The sequence below is a fragment of the Hippichthys cyanospilos genome, chromosome 3 (assembly GCF_059441005.1).
Source record: "Hippichthys cyanospilos isolate Australia breed blue-spotted pipefish chromosome 3, RoL_Hcya_1.0, whole genome shotgun sequence".
In the NCBI taxonomy this organism is placed as follows: Eukaryota; Metazoa; Chordata; class Actinopteri; order Syngnathiformes; family Syngnathidae; genus Hippichthys; species Hippichthys cyanospilos.
In genome coordinates this window covers 12,337,674-12,356,363 of record NC_142371.1, presented here as the reverse complement: position 1 = coordinate 12,356,363, position 18,690 = coordinate 12,337,674, and the positions used below count along the sequence as shown (strand labels likewise).

Sequence of the window (18,690 nt, the reverse complement as noted above, 5' to 3'; positions counted from 1 at the left end):
AGATTTGAAACAAAAGACAGCGTAAACAATTAGACTGGCAAAATTCCTAAATTTGTCTTATGAGCCATAGATGAGCCAGGTTCTGAGCAATAAAATGTTCAAGATTTTTGCCAATGTAATGTATATCCAAATGCAAACTTAAATGCTGGTTAATCTCTTACCAAAGACTTCATCTTGTGTATCAGGCTCTTCTGCTGCTGCTTCTCTCTCAATATTGGTTTCAGGTGATAAGGCCTTTGGGATACAAAAATAGGTTTGGAAGGTGAGTTGCCATGGAAATGGCAGAGCAGGATCAATGGTGAGAAACAAAGTCGCACCCACTTAATTCATTTGCTATTTTCAATAGTGACAAGTGTAATCTTGTCATTGTCAATGTACTATTGTGCTAGACCTTTATAAAGTACATTAAATGTAGCTATAAATGATAGCAGTTTGTCACTGGGAAGCTGGAACCTAATTTGTTCCATATTTAAACTTAAACTAAATGAGCAAATACAGACAGAATTTGTGAACATATTTATTTTCACTACATCTTATATAGCCATTTGTCAACCAGTAAAATTTAGACCTACTGTATTTTTCAAACTATAAGCTGCACTGGCATATTAGCCGCAGCAGTAAAAATTGAGCTTTTTTTTTTTGTCACGGATAAGCCGCATGTCATTACATCAGATATTTATGCAGAGAGATGGTATTTGGTTTGATGTTTGGTTTGTTTTTAAATTGATTTTTATTTATTTAAATGTTTAGTACCAATATATTTGTAGAAAATAGATAGCCCAGGGTCAGCAACCTTTAAAGCAGGGGTCACCAACGTGGTGCCCGCGGGCACTATGCAGTGCCCAAAGATAACATACTGTAAGAAGCCGCGGGCCTGTTCTGCAAACAATTACAAATGTTGTTTTACAAACAATTATACATGTATTACATTTACATTATATATTACACTTGATTGACATATTTACTACAGCTGTTCCTTGATTATTGAGTATATTGATTAACAAAATGATGATTGGTGTCTTCACAAAAAAAGTGGTAGCCCGTTGTATTATTCAGTAACAAAGAAGTAGCTCTCGGTTTCAAAAATGTTGGTGACCCTTGCTTTAAAGGGAGTGTGTAATTTTTTGCATGCACCTGTGGGAGCTTTAGAGGCATTATGGTAAATGAAGCAATACACACTACAATTTATAGTGTTGATACTATATATTTTAAACTCTTTTTGAGCACAGCCATTGATTCACATCTACTCTATTTCATTTTTACTCCACAAAGTGACACCTTGAACAGATAAACACATTTGCTTTAAGGGTGATTTGTCTCCTGGTGCCTAAAAAAAAAAACAAAAAAAACCCTGCAGGTAAATCACACTGGACTATAATGTGCAGGGATCAAATAATGAGAAAAAAGGTTAAGGCTCATAGTCTGAAAAATACGGTATCTCACTGTTAGCTCCACATTGTTCTTTAGTCCCATGGGCCAAACCCAAAATAATGAACTATTTCCATTTCATGTGTTATCAGAGTCTGAATGTTATTTTATTTTGAAAATAATTTTATTTTCAAAATTGGCCAGATTCTCTTGGATTCATTTCGGTCACTCGAAGAAAAAGAAAGCTTTTAAAAGGCAATGGCAGGAGTCCTACTCAAAAAAATGATTTCTCATGGTAAGCACTTTGAGCTCTACTTCCCAGCCAAAAAGGACCCATAAACTGACAAGGAATGGATTCTCAACCGATTTGTTACCAAACCAGGTGACTTTAGCAAGGCTGCGCAAGAAGTTGAGCTCGCAAATGACAGCAGCCTTAAAAGTATGTTTGAGACTCTGTGTCTGTTTGAAGAGAGAAACAAGCTGAGGGCTCTTATTAGTTTGGCATTAATGATGAGTTTATACTTAATGTGCACTTCATACTCCCCGACGGTAAAATTGACAAGCGTTGAATTAATCTAGGTCCACGAGAAAATTCTCAAGGGTTGACCGCTCTGTGGTGATTAAAAAGACTGGGGACCCTTGATATAGAGTATATTAGTAAAATATGGCCACATTTGAATAATTTCTCAGGGTAGTTTCAATAACAGTTTAGCAACCAAAGCCAATCGCTTCATTCGTGTCTTTCAATGGAGTACATACAGGCAGATATAGTTCTGTGTTATTTATAGCTGAAGTCAAGCTTTCAAATAGGAACCACCAGAATGAGTTTGAAAAGAAAAGAAAAGGGGGAGTAGCACCAAAGAATAACCCATGGTGCTCATTTGAGAACCATACCAAAACTGTTACGTGTGACCCTGGCGAAATTTTTCAAACAATTAAATATTTTGCATTGAACACTACACGCTTCGGACAGATTAAAATAGCAAAAGAGTATACATGTATTCATGAACATATAACATCCCAAATACTGTATACATATGCGGTGTAATTCTGTCTAGTTGACTCAAACATTTAATATAGTTAGAATGGATAGTCTCAGGAAAATTCCTGAGAAGTCTGATGAGGACAAAGGTGGGGTGTTAACAGTACAGTTATTTTTAAGATGTCAATGTCACAATACAACCCACTCAGAAAGACAAGAACAAGTCAAGTGGGTTGGTCACAATGCTCCAAATGGGAACTACAGCGGAGAGTCAAACTGAGCCTCAGGCTCCCTCATCTGGAGAGTTCATTGGTCAGTCAGTTTTCTCTTTTTTTTTTTTTTTTTTCCAATATTTGGTTTCCAACTAAGATTTAAAATATTTGGATTACATTTTAACTTACATTTTTGCAGCATCTGATTTGGGAAGTAAATGTACCCTTTTGATAGAGCCTTAGAAGTAAGGCATTAGACTTTTCCTAATTCTTAATCTTTTTTATTTTCACCTCATGCCAATGCACTTCTTTTGATAAAATGCAGGCAGATAACCTGGTTACAGCCTGGCCTTGCATGCTTACCGAATTACTACTTGACACACTGGTGAAGAGTAAAATATGCTGCTTTTACAGCAGTACTTTTAGCTGCTTAGCATTACAAGAAACACAGTAAGTCTGAATGCAAAGTGGTCTCATGGCCTAACACCACATGCTTATGTGCATGCTGACGTTGAGATTGCAGAAAATCCTCCTTTCAGCAACTTAACAGGAACTACCTTGATGTGATGTGACACAATAAGGCAAGTGACGTGACACAACAAGGCAAGTGCACAATGGAATGTTGACTGTGCCTCCTCCAAAGAAACACTGTACGACAAAAGTTATCTAGTAGTGTAGATTCCAAAACCATTAGAACACTACAGCACTAACAACTGGAGAAAGCCATTTCAAGGTGTGATAAATGGAGTGAGGTTACAACCTAAACTAATTGGAAGAGAGCTCACAAATCACACCTAACTGGCACAAAAACACAACCTGTGTCACTCTGCCATGCTCAAGTTGTGTCTAATTGTTGCTATGACTACCAGTTGTTTTGCAAGACAGCTATTGACTTTGATGTTACCATAGCGAATGTAAAAGGAAACAAATGAGATATGCACTGACCAGCTGCAACTTTAGAGCCACTTGCACATTATAATGACATCCACAAGATTTACAGCAAATATTGCACTTTCATAATGATAATGTGCCATTTTGATTGATGCTGAAAGGGAAATATTTACTTAACACATTTATATTGCCTAATACCAATGTGCCTCTAGATTGCTCCTGTTGCAATAGGCTGTCCTTGAGGGTTCACACTAGACAGAATCTTCTTTTTTAAAAAGTATTTATCAATACTGCCCTTTTCTGAGGCCTTTGTCATCACTCGACTCTGAAGGGGACTGGAGACTAACTATCCCAGCGGACTTTTGAGCAAGAGGCAAGGGTAGAACCTGAACTTGTTGCGGGGCACACACACACACACACACACACATACACACCTACACACGCACACACACACACACACACACACACACACACACACACACACACACGCAAACACAAACACAAATCACACTTGTGAACAATTTCGAGTCTTCAATTAACCAGTGATGAATGTTTTGGGATTGTGGGAAGAAACCAGTGTATCTGGAGAAAACCCAGGTATTCCAGAGTGGATAGATGGATTTGAACCCACAATTCCCTCTGAGCTGTTAGGCAGATGTGCTAACCAGTCATCCACCGGGGTATTTTCAGGCAAAGATGAGCTGAGACAAGTCTCCCAGTTTGTTTGAACTCTCATCAATGCACTGACACAATCTTTTTGTCCAATAAGCCTCAGCCAGGCAGCCAAATATAGGAACAACATGATTGACGACATTGGAAAATGTTTTTAGCAGACATCCATTTTCTTTTCTACTTGCATGTAACATTTGCAAAGCTAAAAAGGACCTCAACTGTAATGGCCCACACTCATTATAGCTTCTCTAATTTCAAAAGGCTATGACAATAAGGACTTCAGCAAGGCTCTGGTTAATTATATGTCATTAAATGGAATGTGTTCCAATCAGTGTTCCCTCTAAGCTGGGCACGTGCGCAATTGCACACAGCTCGCAAACTCAGCGCACAAGAAAAGCTATGCTGCGCATGAAACAAAATGCAATATAAACCTCATCTTATCTGATTAATTAGACCGGTAATATTTGTTTTCTGTACCATTTTGCATTGTGACAGCAGTGACAAGTGTTCAGCCCATGAGACAATAAGTTTCACTTTCACTATTTATCCAATCAAACGCATTGACAAAAACGTGCCCAGCATATACAACCTGTGCAGGTTAGCTAGTAACTGCATGTAAATATACGGACACAAAATAGAAGATTAGCATGTATTTCAAAGTTAACTAATTGAAACTGAGGGGGATGGATGTACCTTAAACGTTTAATTATACTTCAATTTCACACTTCAACAATGTTGACTAGTTAGTTCACAGTCATAGTTGACATTTTTAATGAAGCTAGGTATTCCCAAAAAAAGTAGTTTATTGTGTCAATTTTTCCATTTGTTGATGCGAGCTGCGACACTGTCATACTGGCAGTTGCCACTTGTGCTAGGGCATTATGAAAAAAAAAAATCTATTAAAATATAGGTCATTTTCATCACAATTACAATATACCACAATATATTTGTTATTATTTATATAAAAAAAACGGAAAAAACCCATGAAAACCTCTCACCTAATTTATTTTATCTGCAGGTATATTAAAAACATTCTAACAGATCGTCCACAAACTGTCCAACTGGGCCCACACTAATTGCCAATTCTAACGCTCAACACCGGTTGTGTATTGAATTCTTTATAGTAATCCCTATATACCCACAACTGCACAGCAACCCACCTGTCTAACGCCATCATCAAATTGGAGGATCGAAACAGCGTTGGAGTCTCGAGGAACTCCTGACTCTGAACACCACAAGGACAAAAGAACTGATCCTGGACTTTGGTAAAACACGGCAGAGACCCGGCTCCATTCATTATCTATCGGACCTACATCGAAATCGTCGTTTAATCTCGTATGGGTCCACATCGCCGACAACCTCTCTTAGACCATTAACAACACAGCATCGGTGAATGCTTAGAAAAAAGCTGATGTTGACCTAGTGTATTGCATCATGGTGTGGTACACTGGGTGTAATGGAGGGAACAGGAAAGCGATGTCGAGGGTAATCAACACCACCGAGAATCACTGGATGCTCTTTGAACTCCCTGCATGACATTTACTACCTGAGCAGAGTTGAGGACCAATGTCAGACACTACTCATCCTGTTCATCAACTTTCAAACGGTTGCCCTCTGGTTGGCACTAATAGGGTTAAAAAAAAAAAACAAGAACACATTGAAAATAACTATTGCACCCTGGGAAACTATGATTATTATTCTAGATGTATTCATTGTATTGTTCATATCCATCAAATAGGCACCAATTGGAGCAGCAGTCCCCATTTAGCTGTATACCTGCTACACAATGGCAATTAAGGCATTCTATTCTATTCTATATGAAAAGGAACAGCCTCGTATCAATTGTAGATACAATCTAAATAAGAGGCATAAAAATGTTTTTGACATCGATGCACATCTATGTGTTTAAACTCTGCTTATGTAGCTGGCAGATCAAACTTCTTTGAATTGTGTTGAATACAAAAAAAAAATTAAAAAAATGTAAGTTACCGTTTATCGCACTCATCCATACTTTTGGCCTTCATTTTGTGGGGGAAAAAGTGTGTCTTATATTTGGGTAATTACCTTATATTATATGGCCCAGACACACCCAGACTATCTCCAAATAAGATGAGTTTGAGATAACTGGTCTCGTGGATATATAGACATGATTAATGAGAATAAATGGTGGGTTTGTTTTTTTCTTATAATTATTAAACATTCTGTTCAGTGATATCAGGGGGGATGAAAAGTTGACTGCAGCTAATAAATTCGTGTGAACGAAAAGCATGATTGCTTGTGCACAATCATTCAAAACTCCAATTAATGAAAGTTAACGATCACCTGATATACAGACATGACACCATCTTGAATTTGTACCTTGTTGTCTGTTGACTCTCTCTTTCCCAGACGCTGCCCCATGCTGCTGACAGAGGCTGTGTGGGGTGGAAAAAAATGACAGATCAGTAAAAAACAGGAATTTACGAAAAGTGTGTTAGTTGGAGTAGTTTTGTAAAAGCAAGAAGGGTGATTACCAAAATATGAAAACAGTGTTTCCTTGCCACTTCGCACTTCACTTTTCACAGCCTCAGTGTTTCACGTGTTTTTTTTCCAAAGGACCGTCACTTTACAGCAGTGCATGATGCACTGCAACACTCACACGCTCAGTCCTAACGTGTAATTCGAAGCAGTCTAACAGCACTAATACACAACAGCACTAATACGCAATCTTGTTCAAATTAAATTTGCTTAAAACTTAGGAATACTCTGGGAATACTGTATGTAAGGTCATTTTGGCAAGAAATCTACATGACTCTCAGGCTGTGCCCTTGAGCTGCGTAGAGAAATAAATATGGGAGAGGGGAGGGGTGTAGGCAGATTGAACTTGGTGACAACACAGACAGAGTTTCAGTACAGTTTCAATGCAATGCGGAATTGGGAGCAGGGAGGGGTAGCAGTACCGGTGCGTGAGAGTTTGTGAATTGTGCTCATCACGCACCTGCACTCTGTTATGTGTTTATAAAGAAAAATGAAGTATGTGCTCAAAAATAGACTTTTCACCTTCCATGGTACGGTTAGGAGATCACTGGGCATGGGAAAGAAAGGTAAGGAGGATTTTACTAAACACATTTCAGACATTCAATGTCCGCGGGGTGGGGTGGGTCAATTCCCTTTTCCCAGTGGGTTTTCCGGTCCCCATTAACCGCAAAAAAACAAAGGAACACTATATATCTATACAACATAATATACCTATACCTGGAGGGTCGTTCAATGTGCTAGTTTTAGAACAGAAAAATTCAGAGCAAGCCACGCAAAATATGGCAAAAATTGCTAATTGTTAAAGGGTAGAATTTTATAACTGTTCAAGGCTGGGTGTTAACTGTAGTGCTATGAAACTTACAGCAGACCAAAATGTTTTGATCAGCCATAGAAAGATGTCACAGACTAAATGAGAGGCCTCGCAGTAAGCTTCACTCCAGAACGTTACACAATCAAAGCCGAGAACTCGAAAGGGCTTGCAAGAAAAGACAGTTGCATAACCTAGTGGAAAAAGGCCAAAAAGATTGTCGAGTGGTGGCCATGGGGCTGTGATAAAGGCCCACAATTACAATTCAGCAGCATTACTCCTAAAATTAGTAAAGACACACACAAATTCAATTCTTCAGTATTTCTTTTTTTACTCAGTGTCTTGTAACTTAGAAAGCCATAGTTGAGGTATAAGCAACACCGCAGGCATTATGGTGGGGATACATACACACTGCATGCACACTCAGTTATTCACAATCATCAGTTTAGAATTTTTATATATATATATATATATATATATATATATATATATATATATATATATATATATATTTTTTTTTTTTTTAAGAGTATATTGAAGACTTGCCATCCCATTACAATGTTTAGAGGAATTGACACATAAACACTGTCCAAGGCAGGTTTCCTGGCCCTCCTCTGGCAACTAGCTGCTGTATACAAGATGCACAGAGACACGCTACAACATGAAAGTTTACATAGTGCTGTAAGCTAACAACTATTTTCTAAGCAGATGCAGAGGGTAAACTCTTATCAACAGAAGCTGTTTCAGTTGCACGCGTAATGTAATCCGTTGGTTGTTGTTAATAATTGCGCTGATACTGATAATGTTTGGACCTATATAAATGAAAATGATGATGCAATAGTGCAGTTCTAACCTGTGCAGTAATGTACATAATAATCTGGGGATGACGCTTCAACTCCTTAGACTTCTGATAATCACGCTCCATGCACTCCACTATGGTGCAAGATTGCTGTCAAAAAGACATGCATGTTCATATGCGTTCGGCTCTATATAGAATTTGAATTGTTTTAGTATGAGTACGAGTCTAAATTGTGTTGAGTTTACACATCGAAAACTTGCGAGTGCAAGGTATTTTGAATACAATTCTCGTTTGTGCGACTATGACCCGCAGATCCATTTACTGTGCCTGGTGACTTGGTGTGACGTCATCTTAATTTGCATATCCAGATCCACAAACGCAAAGGATTAGATCCGCGAATCCAAAGGAGAAATTCATGCAAAGATGTGAAGTCGTGTCTTGCGAGGTCATAGTCATGCAAACGAGACTTGTAATTAAAATATCCTGCACCCACAAGTTTTCAATTCACAAACTCAACACTATTTAGAATCATACTCATATGAAGACAATTCAAACTCGACACATTTTAGAATTGTATTCATACAAATTGTAAAACACGCATATGTCTTTTTGACAGTCATTTTACTCCATACTCCAGTTGCTCCCTCTAGAAGGACAAAACTCACAGGTTCAAAAAACACTGGAGCTGCATAGGGTCCTGTACATCCGGAGAGTATTCACAGCAATTCAATTTTTTCCTTTTTTTTGTGTCATCCCAAGAGGACTATAGCTATTTTCTTCCCGCAATTCATACACACAACCACCATAATTGCAATGTGTGTGTTTTTTTATTGTGTGAAGGCAAAAGCCTTCACACGATGTTATTCCTTTTTTTATTCTGCCCCTTTTTTTGATGTGTTTCAACTCATTCCCAGTTCATCCAATTAACAGTTACAATTTCATATTATTTCAATTAGTTGTGCAACGACTGTTTGTATTTTTCTCATAGCCATTATTCATAAGTGTCCAACAATTCCCTGTTTTTCACGCCAAAAATCCCATTGACTTAGCATTGGTTGATTTAATATTTCATATTTACAGCTTTCACATTACATATTTTCAGTATTTAGCTCATTCATCTCGCCTAAGGGATAATTTCCATCATTCCAGTAATTCACACATTACAATACTTTCCCATAATCCCATATTTTTTACCCTTTAATATTTCACAATTCATTTTCAATGGGAGGCTTCCCCATTCATTCCCAGTGGGAGATTTAACATTTCACATTTTGAGCTTACACATTACCCATTCGTGACATTTACTTCGCCTTATTGGGGACAATTTCCATCGTTCCAATAATTCATAAATATTAATATTTTCCCATGATTCCATATTTTTCACCTATAATAATTCATAATTCATTCTCAATGGCATTAGTTAACATTTCACATTTGAAGCTTCCCCATTTCACTTAATCATTCAATTCATTCCTTTCAGTTTCATCTTTACTAATATTCACACATTCCAATAATTCATAACTATTTTAATATTATTACCTATAATTCCTCATTCATTCCCACTGTTCTCACCAAAAAATTGTAACCTCTCCTCTTCGCCATTACTCATTAAATTTACACCGTTCTATCTTTAATCGATTCCCCGATTCCCGCCATTCAATGAGTATTTCCATTTTTCTCTTCCCATAATTCTAACTTTTCCCACAATTCCACTTTTTTCAGTTTTTCTTTTGTATCTTATATATTATTTGTCCTATTCAAACCAACCTTGTAATATTCAGAATACTTCACATATTCATCATTCATTCATTCATTAGCCATTCAAACAGTCCACATCATTCCACCATTCAATGCTTCTCCCTTTAGCGTTTTCACCTTCAAACACAATTTCATCTGGAATTGCACATTTTCATGTTTAAACTTTTATTAATCTTTTTTTTAACTTACTTTTTGAAGAATAAATGTCAGTTGGCAAAGAGAACTATAAATGCAACTAAAAAAAGAGGCCAACAAGTTGATTTCAGCTCAGTGAGCAGTCAACTGTAAATGTCTGGGTAAAAGTACAGCGCCTACACTGAGAAAAGCCTGAGGGCGCTTACTGTTGCTCTGAAACATCTGGGCCACTGCTTGCTGTCTTTCTTATTTTGTTACCACAAGCAAAACCTATTGCAATGTTTACATCAGACCCGTGTTAAGGTTTTAGGCTGCCAATTTCGTTCACGTGGTCGCACATTTACCAATTTGAACACTTTTGACAATCATCCATCTATCCATCCATTTTCCAGAGCCGCTTATCCTCACCGAGTGTCGCTGTCTTGCTGGTGCCTATCCCAGCTGTCTCCGGGCAGTAGGTGGGAGACACCCTGAACTGGTTTCCAGTCAGGTGCAGGTCACAAAGGGACAACAACCATTTACACACCCAATCACAACTAAGGACAATTTAAAGTGTCCAATACACCTTCCATTCATGTTTTTGGAACTCAGGTGGAAGACTGAGTGCCCAGACAGAACCCACGCAGGCACAAGCAGAACATGCAGGCTCCACACAGGGAGGCCGGAGCAAGTTGGAATTGAACTCGGTACTCTGAACTGTGAAGCGGACGTAGTAACCGCTCTCACACCGGGACGCCCCAATTTTGAAATGTAATCAATTACTTAATTGATTAATTGAATATTCTTTTAATTAATGACGAAATAATTTATAAAATCAAAATCTGGATTTTTGAAATACAAAATCAGGACATTATAATAAACTGACAGTGCACAAACGTAGACTTATATTGTGATTCCATCTGTAACTTGCAGTGTTAAGGAAAAAGGGAAGTGACACTAACACTACACAAACCAGAACAGCAAACAAAGGCATTGATCAACAAATGCAGATCACAAACTGTTCCTTGTAATCTGCAAATCACAATTGGTGACCGATGAATCGGAGCACGACAAATTAAGATGATTATTTTTGTCCTTGTAATAGTTTGTTTAGTATATAACTGAAAATTACATCACAATTCCAGAGGAAATGACCAATATCATGACTCACCTCAGAGCAAATTTGTTGCTGAAGTGAATCAGTATTGTTTTAGAGCTCAACCTGTCTTACACAGTCATTGCTCATCCCGCCCCACATTCTGCTGCACCAATGACGAGTCTAGGTTTCATTAAAAAAGATAACCAGTGTAAAGGAACTCTTAGGCCCATTCCTGCCAGCGCTAGATCTCTCTTATGTCACACTCTGGGACATTTGTTCGATGTGACCTGCTGCTTCTTGCTTCCACAGCATTGGCATGAATTGAGAGCGCCCTAGATATTTTTGTGGCGCGTGGAACCCTACATACACACATATACACATATATATATATATATATATATATATATATATATATATATATATATATATATATATATATATATATATATATATAGAGAGAGAGAGAGAGAGAGAGCGAGAGAGAGACTATTTTTATACATATAAATATTAATATTAAGAACACATTATCCATAAAATCAGCTACTGCATTTATACATTATGGCGTAGCCCGTTTAAAACGTTATTAAAATTAAAATTAAAATTAAACACTGAATAATTTTGAAGATGTTGAAAATGTTATACTCGGCTGTTGTGAGACTGAAACTTTCCACTTGTCATTCTATGAACACTGCTCTGTATACTGTTAATTCAAGCGGTTGTTTTTTTTTGTTTCATTATGCATGGACACCGCCCATTCCTCCTCAAGGGTGTGACTAAGCATGATGTTTTCAAACTGAGATAATCCCATTGGTTTGTTGTCGAAGCTTAGTTACAACTTCATTTTGAGGATTTGGTGTGAAAATATCAAATTGCCGTAACAAAGCAAGCTGAGCTTCTGATTCATGTGACGGGACATGCAGCCACTTTTGTGTTTTACGCTGACTGGCAGCACCCTGCCTGTATAGTCAAACCACAACAGAAACAAAAATGAAAAAAATGCATTCTTGCACCGGGGCTGCTTATACTGAAGGTAATGTAAGAAAAGGAGGAGGACGGAAGCTGACTCATTTCAATATTTGGCATCACTTGCAATACCTATGTTCAGTGCAATATGCAAACAGTGCAAACAATTTAGGGAACTTAGGTAAAACATGCTATTAACTGGGATGAATGTACCTGTTTTTTTAAGGGGCAGTAATGCGAACACGTATATTCTGTCCTGAGTGTACTGAAAAAAAAAACATAGGAAATTCAGAAAGCTGCAGAGGAATGCATTCCTGCGGCTTTCCCAGCCAAGCAGTCACAGGCAAAAAGAGCCTTGGCCTTAAACTATGTAAAGGTTAAGCTGCCAATTCTAGCATCTTTTCTTGTATGCCAGTAATCCAATCCAATTACACAAAATATGTCTGTAAACAGCCCAGAAATAACAGAGAAAAAATAAACATGAAATTTAAAAAAAACATATAAATAGGGTTTTCTAAAAAAAAAATTATGAAAAGTAGAATTTGATCGTTTGAAAATGCAAAATCCCTCGGACTAAATTGTGAGGATTACATCATGCACATAAGGTTGTATCAAAGCCAAGCTTCAGCTCAAAATTCCCTGGCTAGAGGAAATTCACAGCAACGTGGATCTAAATTAATTATTTTTAGAACATACATATGGAACTACAGTGACTAAATATGCAAGTCAAAAATCGAAATTTCCCTGAAGCGATAAGTTCTATTACCTTCCATTAAGCAAATAGCAAATTTTCAGCCATCTTCATCTTCAACAGGAAAACCATCACGAACTACCTCTCTGACAACGATGAAAGTATGCGGCATTGCTCTGAAGGAACCGATCAGCGCACTTAGGCGATGTTCCCACCGCAGGGCATGATGTCCTTTTTGCTTTGTTTTATTATTTTTGTTTTACACACCCCATCTTTTTATCTACTAGTCCGCATGACAAAAAGAAAATGTGACTTCTAGTGTGAGTGGAATGTATATGTGAAGTAATATTAATGCACAAAAATGGGACAATCGTTTTTCATTTACATAAATTCTTAGAAATTGCAACAAAAGTTGTCATGTCAACAGTCCATGTTAGTCTTGACTTTTATCCCCATCCAGGAGACCTGGGCCTGATTTGTGTTATAATGCTGTGTGATGTTTTAATTTTCAGCATTGACTCCCTCATTTTCCATTTTGGGGTTCGTATAAGAATTTTAGAAGTAAAACACATTTTAGACAAATGCTACACCTCAGAAATCCTACAAAAAGCCATAGTAAAGTGACATTTTGACAGAGATGACCCAACCCGTGCATTATGTGTCTGTCTACTGACAAAAGATTGAGTGATAATTTCATTTTATATATATATATATATAATATTATATATATATATTATATTATATTATATATATATATTATAATATTATATATATATATATATATATATATATATATATATATATATATATATATATATATATATATATATATATATATATATATATATGCCTAGGTGAGCCCATGTCTTTAAGTTGAAAAATAATTTAACAAATGTCCCAATTTGCTTACTTTCTGTGGTGAAAAAAATGTCTCGTTTCATAATGGATTGCATTGGTTCTTGGATGACAACTATTATTATTTGAGTTGTGTGCTTTTGTCAAGGTTGTCACTTTTTCATTTTGCCACATCCGTACTTCTAAAGGGAAACTCTCAGCCAGTAATTACTTTGTTACATTTCAATGTAAATTGCTGTTGACTAGCGCGTCCAGTGATGCTATGTAAAATTCTATACTAAAAGGTGATCAATATAAATATTAAATAAAATACACAATTAATTAATATAAATTAATATAATTTTATCCCTCTGTGGGCCATCACCTCATCGTGGTGGAGGGGTTGTACAATGGGACACAATGATCCTAGGAGCTAAGTTGTCTGGGGCTTTGTGCGCCTGGTGGCCAGGCCTGCACCCATGGAGCTGTGCTCAAAAGGATAATGTGGCTCCCTCTTCCCATGGGCTAACCATCTGTGGGATGGGGAATAGGGGTTGGGTGTTGTGTGAGCTGGGCGGTGGCCATCGGCAAGACTGAGGCACTTTGATACCCTGCTGCAGAAGCAAGCCCTTGGACTTGGAATGTCACCTCTCTGGCAAGGAAGGAGCCTGAGCTGGTGTGTGAGGTCGAAAAGTTCCGACTAGGTATAGTCAGAGTCGCTTCCACACATATCTTGGGCTCTGGTACCAGTCCTCTCTATAGGAGGTGGACTCTCAAAATCTGGAGTTGCCCACAGTGAGAAACTTACTTATTGCCTCCTAGCTCAGCGCCTGTACTTCGGAATTCACCCCGGTAGAAAAGTGGGTATCCTCCCTCCGCCATCGGGTGAGGGATGGGTCCTGACTGCCATTTGTGCTTATGCACCAAACAGCAGTTCACCACACTCTTCGGCGTCCTTGGAGGGCCCTCAATTGGCAGGCCAGGGTGTTGGTCGCCCTTTTTAAAAAGGGGGACTGGAGATAATATTCAAACTACAGAGGGATTACACTCCTCTGAATCCCCGGTAAGGTCTATTGAGTGGTGCTGGAGAGGGGGGTTTGTCAGGAAGTTGAACCTTGCGGGTCATGACCTCCACCTCTCACTGCCTCACAGCCGAGAAATGTTTTCGATGAAGATCAGCACCTCCGAAATCTGAGACCATGGTCCTCAGTCGGATAAGGGTGGAATGCCCTCTTCCGGTCGGGGATGAGGTCCTACTCGAAGTGAAGGACTTCAAGTATCTTGGTGTCTTCAACACAAGTAAGGGTAGGATGGAGAGGGAGATCAACAGGCGGATTGGTGCAATGACTGCTGCGATGTGGCCGCTGAACCGGTTTATCATGGCAAAATAGAGCTGGGCCGAAGGTCGAAACTTTCTATTTACCAGTCGAGCTACGTTCCTACCCTCACCTATGGTCACGGAAAATGGGTCGTGACCCAAAGCACGAGACCCCAGATGCAAGCAACCAAAATTAGCTTTCTGCACAGGGTGTATGGGATCTCCCTTTGTGATAGGGTGAAAACCTCGATCATTTGGGAGGGACTCACCCCTCCCAAATTACCTTACAATACATTTTTAATAAGGTGGACATAGATATGACCAATTTTAATACAGGTCCTTTTCACCCATGTTATATATACATATTGGGTGAAAGCAACAGTGTATTACATATTTCACAAGATATTCTGAAATATCACACCTTGGAGAGATTCTTTAACATGTACTTGTGATGCAAAACCAAATTTGTTTTGTGAGATCCAAACGATTTGATAATAGATAAACTTGATGTATGGATGAGTCATATCAATTGATTGTAAATATTTTGCCACGGTCTTCCTATGTGGAGTTTGCATGTTATCCCCGTGCGGCTCACTCCGGGCACTCCTGCTTCCTCCCACAATCCAAAAACATGCATGACAGGTGTATTGGACACTCAAAATTCTCCTTAGGTGTGATTGGGTGTGTGAATGGTTGTTTGTCCCTGTGTGCCCTGCAAATGGCTGGCAACCAGGTGGCCCGCGCCTGTAGATCAATGTCAGCTGAGATAGGCACCAGCAAGCTCGCAACCCGAGTGAGGATAAGCGGCTACACATTATGGATGGATGGATGGATGGAGGGAGGGAGGGAGGGATGGATGGATGGATACTCCCAGCCCTGGCTTATTTTTACACTGTTTTCTTTGAGTGGGGTGAGGGGCAAATGTATTTGTGTGATGCTAAAGAACTTTGCAAACATGCAAGAATGAGCAAAACTATCCAGAGTACAAGGAAGAATAAAAAGAATATGGGATGCTAAAGGACTTTGCAACCATGCAAGAATTACCAAAACTATCCAGAGTACAGGGAAGAAAAAAAAAGAGGATGGAACACAAAAACAAAAAGAGAAGGGAAAATAAGAGAGAGGTCAAGTTGTTGCTCCATTCGGTTTGTCAATTAGGAGGCATAACAGCAAGTCACTCTCATGATTTTCTGACAGTAAATAAACACTAATAAAATGAAGAACATCTTTCATTTTGAATTGTGCGGAGTTATCTTAATAAAATTAGACAAGTTGACTAGTTTGACCTCTTTTACAGGTCTGCCAATTGTTGATTGAGGGGCTGCCATGTAAAATTATATTAGGGCATCACATTGGCCAGGGCCAGCACTGCCTGGCACCCCCACAGACACAGGCTATGAGAGTGGTGGGCTACATACATTACTTCCTGCAAAATGCAACAAGCTTGAAAATACAAATAATAGAACGTACAATACAGTACGGGGGATATTAAATATATGTAGGCCTACTATACTATTTCTGGTCTGTAAACACGCTATGTAGTACTTTAAAACTCAGCAAACAAACGTTTCAATTGTGTACAATTGCGTACAATTGTGTGTGTGTGTGTATATATATATATATATATATATATATATATATATATATATATATATATATATATGTGTGTGTGTGTGTGTGTGTGTGTGTGTATTTAAAAAACGTTAGTACATGTAATACTCAAAATTATGTGAATGACAGTTATTTTGTAGCGCTCCGTGTAAGTACCTCCTAAGCCGATTTAATGCAAGGTGTATAAAAATGTAAATGTCAGTTTGGATTTTTTTTTATGCTTTTATATTTTGGAAGTTGTCTTATTAGCGTTACTAGGAAAAATCTGAACATGATATGATGCGAAACTGGACGTACCCGAGCGTAGTAAACACGTAAGAGCATGGCGTGTGTGTCGTCCACAAATGCAACTGCACGGTTCTGTTGCAGCTCAAGCGTACAAGTACAATCACGTATTGTATACATAATTACATCGTCGCTGTTTTTCCTCAGTTTTCTGTATCACACGTGTAATTGTGGCTGATCCGTACTGGCGTGCTCATACCTTCTCCTCGGTTACACCGTCAACCGCATCCACAGCTGAGCCTCGCCGTCAGTCCTGTCAGTGGTCGTCAACATTGAATTTGTCAATCCTTCACCTCCTTTTTAAGGGCGCTGACATAAAAATGTGTAGAAAAACACAAGGAAGAAAATAAAACAACAGTGCGTGTCAGCGCTTCCTGATTTAGGTACACTGGCAGTGATGATGTTTGCTAGGGGTGGGGCGGAATGCGGCTCGTGGAAAGCTAAAACACGTCCGTGCATGTTTTTATTGCGTGAAAATAGGTCGGTGGAAATAGTAGGGAGGGGTTAAATATTTACTACGCACAAGAAGGACTCGCGCATGTATAACTTCGTCTGCATACTGAGTTCGCCATGCACACATCACGATATAAAACATTACCTAAAACGATTCATTCCATGGAAATGCTGGATGCATTTATTTTATTGTCATGTCAGTAATGCTTGGAAAATCGTTAGTCTGGAATGTTTGGAATTGCACAATGTATGTTGATGGGAGACCTGAAATCTGTCACAAGTTGGTGATGCATTGCATCATACTTCCTCAACCGCTCCACTTCCGCCTTGCTTGTGGAAGCCACTCCCCGCGCCCCCTTCTTCTTTGACCGTGATTACCTGCGGAGCAGGTGTGCTGCATCTGGACTGGAGCGCTGCCATCGGTTAAGCCTCTGCCCCCTCACGTACCAGCTACAGCAGGGCTAATACACTTGGAGCTCCGGGTACTTGTTGTAGCTACTCAAATGAGAGTCAAGTAGATTTTTTTTTTCCTTAACAAATATTATGGTCTATGCACTTCCACTCGTGCAACGCGACATTTTGGTTGAATTGTAGAATATGAATCAAGCAGCAAATCCACCTGTTTTCATTCATCTCTGTCCCTCTTGTCTCTGAAAATGATTTCACAGCTGCTCAGTTATTGACCAATCACGGATCACCTGTATTCTAACGTTTATTATGTGAGGTTTGCATACTGAGCAGTGATTGCTTGTTACCCGTGTAGTTAAACCCTTTGACTACCACCCCCCCAAATATATATATATATATATATATATATATATATATATATATATATATATATATATATATATATATATATATATATATATATATATATATATATATAATGTTTTGTCTGAATGAAATGAAACTGTGGTAATAACTAGTTTAGTATATTCAAAACATCACATCAGAACACTAGGTAGGGTCTTTGGTCTTTTTTTCTCTGTTTTACAGCATATGTTCTAGATGGCCTCCATTTAGCTCCGTGCATTTCTTGAGGCGCAGCACGAAGTTTTCCAGACCATCTCCCCTGTCGCTCCTGAGCAAGTTCTGGTTCCAGCAAGACAGAGCAAGTTCACACATCAAACCTGTCCCGGGATTGGCTGAAAGAGAACTTCGGAGACCGAGTGATCAGTCTCAAGACTGATTTTGAGTGGGCACCCCATAGCCCGGACCTAAGCCCCCCAGATTGTTTTCTTTGAGGCTATCTTAAGGACAGAGTCCACGCAAGGAAACCCAGAACCATCACACAACTCAAGAAAGCCATCAGGGA

The 18,690-nt window shown here is 38.7% G+C and overlaps 1 protein-coding gene across 2 annotated transcripts in view; it reads right to left on the bottom strand.

Annotated features, from left to right (window-relative positions):
* LOC148425782 (myelin basic protein-like) overlaps nucleotides 1-17,322 on the bottom strand; it is a 40,775-nt gene extending 23,453 nt beyond the window's left edge. The window contains exons 1-3 of one of the 2 annotated variants that reach the window (XM_088410524.1): nucleotides 17,122-17,322; nucleotides 6,448-6,539; nucleotides 162-234 (exon numbers count right to left, since the gene is read on the bottom strand). In XM_088410524.1, the coding sequence (XP_088266650.1) occupies nucleotides 162-234; nucleotides 6,448-6,525 (151 nt within the window). In that variant the 5' untranslated portion in view covers nucleotides 6,526-6,539; nucleotides 17,122-17,322. The remainder of the gene's footprint in view (nucleotides 1-161; nucleotides 235-6,447; nucleotides 6,540-17,121) is intronic. The other variant, XM_088410525.1, reaches the window with a different exon arrangement.
* Nucleotides 17,323-18,690: the final 1,368 nt, after the last annotated feature.